Source organism: Hippocampus comes, unplaced genomic scaffold (genome assembly GCF_001891065.2).
Source record: "Hippocampus comes isolate QL1 unplaced genomic scaffold, H_comes_QL1_v1.1 scaffold6, whole genome shotgun sequence".
NCBI classification, from domain to species: Eukaryota; Metazoa; Chordata; class Actinopteri; order Syngnathiformes; family Syngnathidae; genus Hippocampus; species Hippocampus comes.
Genome location: NW_017805833.1, coordinates 2,186,909 through 2,189,075, shown reverse-complemented (window position 1 = coordinate 2,189,075; position 2,167 = coordinate 2,186,909). Strand labels below are relative to the sequence as shown.

The 2,167-nt window shown below is 38.8% G+C and overlaps 1 protein-coding gene across 6 annotated transcripts in view; it reads right to left on the bottom strand.

Annotated features, from left to right (window-relative positions):
- Window positions 1-6: 6 nt before the first annotated feature.
- The window catches only part of arhgef12a (Rho guanine nucleotide exchange factor (GEF) 12a), a 38,553-nt gene continuing 36,392 nt past the window's right edge, over window positions 7-2,167 (bottom strand). For 4 of the 6 annotated variants that reach the window (XM_019887686.1, XM_019887688.1, XM_019887690.1 and 1 more), the window contains 3 exons: window positions 749-972; window positions 605-677; window positions 7-172 (listed from right to left, as the gene is read on the bottom strand). In XM_019887686.1, coding sequence (XP_019743245.1) covers window positions 162-172; window positions 605-677; window positions 749-972 — 308 coding nt within the window. In that variant the 3' untranslated portion in view covers window positions 7-161. The remainder of the gene's footprint in view (window positions 173-604; window positions 678-748; window positions 973-2,167) is intronic. The other 2 variants (XM_019887687.1, XM_019887689.1) reach the window with 1 other exon arrangement.

Sequence of the window (2,167 nt, the reverse complement as noted above, 5' to 3'; positions counted from 1 at the left end):
AAAAGGACAAGGGCGGGGGAGGGTGGGGTGGGGGTGGAAGGGGGCTCAGCAGTGAGAGGACAAGCTTATAGAAGTTCCACCAAGTCCGGGACACACACGCACACACAAAGGTGGTCGCAGATCTACAACTCTTTGGGCAGAAGGTGCAGCTGAGACATCCACTATCTCTTCTCTGGGGACACAGTGAGCAAAGAGACAAATGCTGGATGACTCAGAACATGTCAACACAAACACTGCAATTAAAAAAAAAGAAAAAAGAATGGGGGGTGAAAAAGTGGAGAAAATAAATGTCAAATTAAAAATATTAAGAGTATAAAGCCGCAGGGATGGCCAAACAGTTCTATTGTTGTATTCATTTTACATTAAATAATTGGTTAATATTTGATGTATTAGGATAAAATATAAGTCATAGAAAAATATACAATGATTTTTTTCTTTACAAATCTTATGACATTACTCATAAATAATGCAATTTAAAAAAATGATTTGAGTTTACAGCACCACCTGTTGCATTGGCGTTCACTTGACGGACAATAAATGTGTTTATGTTGATTTGTTGTAAACTACCATGAACTCAAGTTACTGCTCGCATCAGTCAAGCTACCTTTGTTTCCATCCGAGTGTGTGGTCGATCTCTCCGGCCTCTGACGAAGATTATTGTATTTGGCTTCAACCTCCTGGAAGAAAAGATGACTGGTGAGATGGGTTCATGTAAATATCCTTTATTGTTTGGTGAATTAATGGTTACCTTCAGATGGTTCAGGTTGGCCTGAAGGTTTCGCAGGTGAGACAGGACTTGTCTGCTAAAAGATGAGAGGCTCCCAGCGTACGACGCCGAGGAGAACCTCAGATTGATGCCCGAATCGGCAGCGCAGCCTTGAGACGCACTCAGCTGCTTCCCGGCAGGCGACATGTCATCATCGGTATTGCTCTCCCCTGGCCCGCCGTATCCTTCCAGGACTAAAAATCCTGCTAAAAAAAGAATCAAAGCACAATGGTGCCCTCACATAAGTGTTTCATTCGTGTCTGAACCACGCTTGTGACAAGACACAACACCCCCCCCCCCAAAAAAAAAAAACACATTGAATTTACCTTATTTAAGTGAATGGAAATGACAATACTTTCCAGGCCCTCCCTTCCAAGAAAAACAATACAAAATTACATGTACTTATTTTTGCTCAGAAAACTAGCACGCTACAGTGTTGTCCTTGATAAAAAATATGTGTAATAACACAGTAAGAGTATAAATAAAGAAAAGAAATAAACAGTCAGTGCATCATGATTTCATAAATTAATTCACTGGGCATTGTGTGTCTTTTGTGCATGCTGTGGCCATCAGGTAGCAGGAGAATACAGACAGCCATGCTACAAGTAAATTTGATCATGAAAGCGAAAAATACTGTCGCAACTAGGCTTCAGTAATAACACGTGTTTTTGCAGAAGATAAAGAATATATGGCCCCGAGTATTGTTGTACTGTCTGCAGGTGATGCTGCAGTTTGTGTACAAAATATATGATGTTTAAAGCTTTACAACCGCTGCAATATCAATGCTTATTTGCTAGCCTATGTATTACGTTTAACATTAAGTGTTAGCATTAAGCTAGCAGATGTCCGTAGGGCAAAGTTATATGGTCTGTTTAAAAACTAAGTAAGGTTGAAAGATTTTGAAAAATATTCTACTTGAGATTTTTTTTTCTCAATATTGTGATTGCAATTTAATGCCATTATTTTTTCACGGTCCTCTTCCATTAATTATTTTGTTTTTTGTGAACAAAGAAGCAAAAAATTTATCTGTATTGCAATAATAATACGTAAACACTGGTTTTATCAATTAGGTGTATGGTTGAATAAAAGCCAATAAACCTTGAATATGAAAGAGTTTATCTACTTCAGCAGGAGTTGTGAACTTACTCAATACCTTCACATGAATTCTTTAAGCGTTCACATCGGTAACTAAATAAAATTCTCCCAATTAAGGAGGGCATATAAATCAGTCAATAAGTGCAACCAAATCTGTGGCTTTTCTCACTTCGACTGGACTGCATTTCTTAAGCACCGAACTTATCAACACATTATTTAAAGGCATAAAATGACTCACCAAAATGAAGTACCGGTCGTATTACCCCCCCCCCCCCACTCTCCACCACCCCGATTTGTAAATCTGTT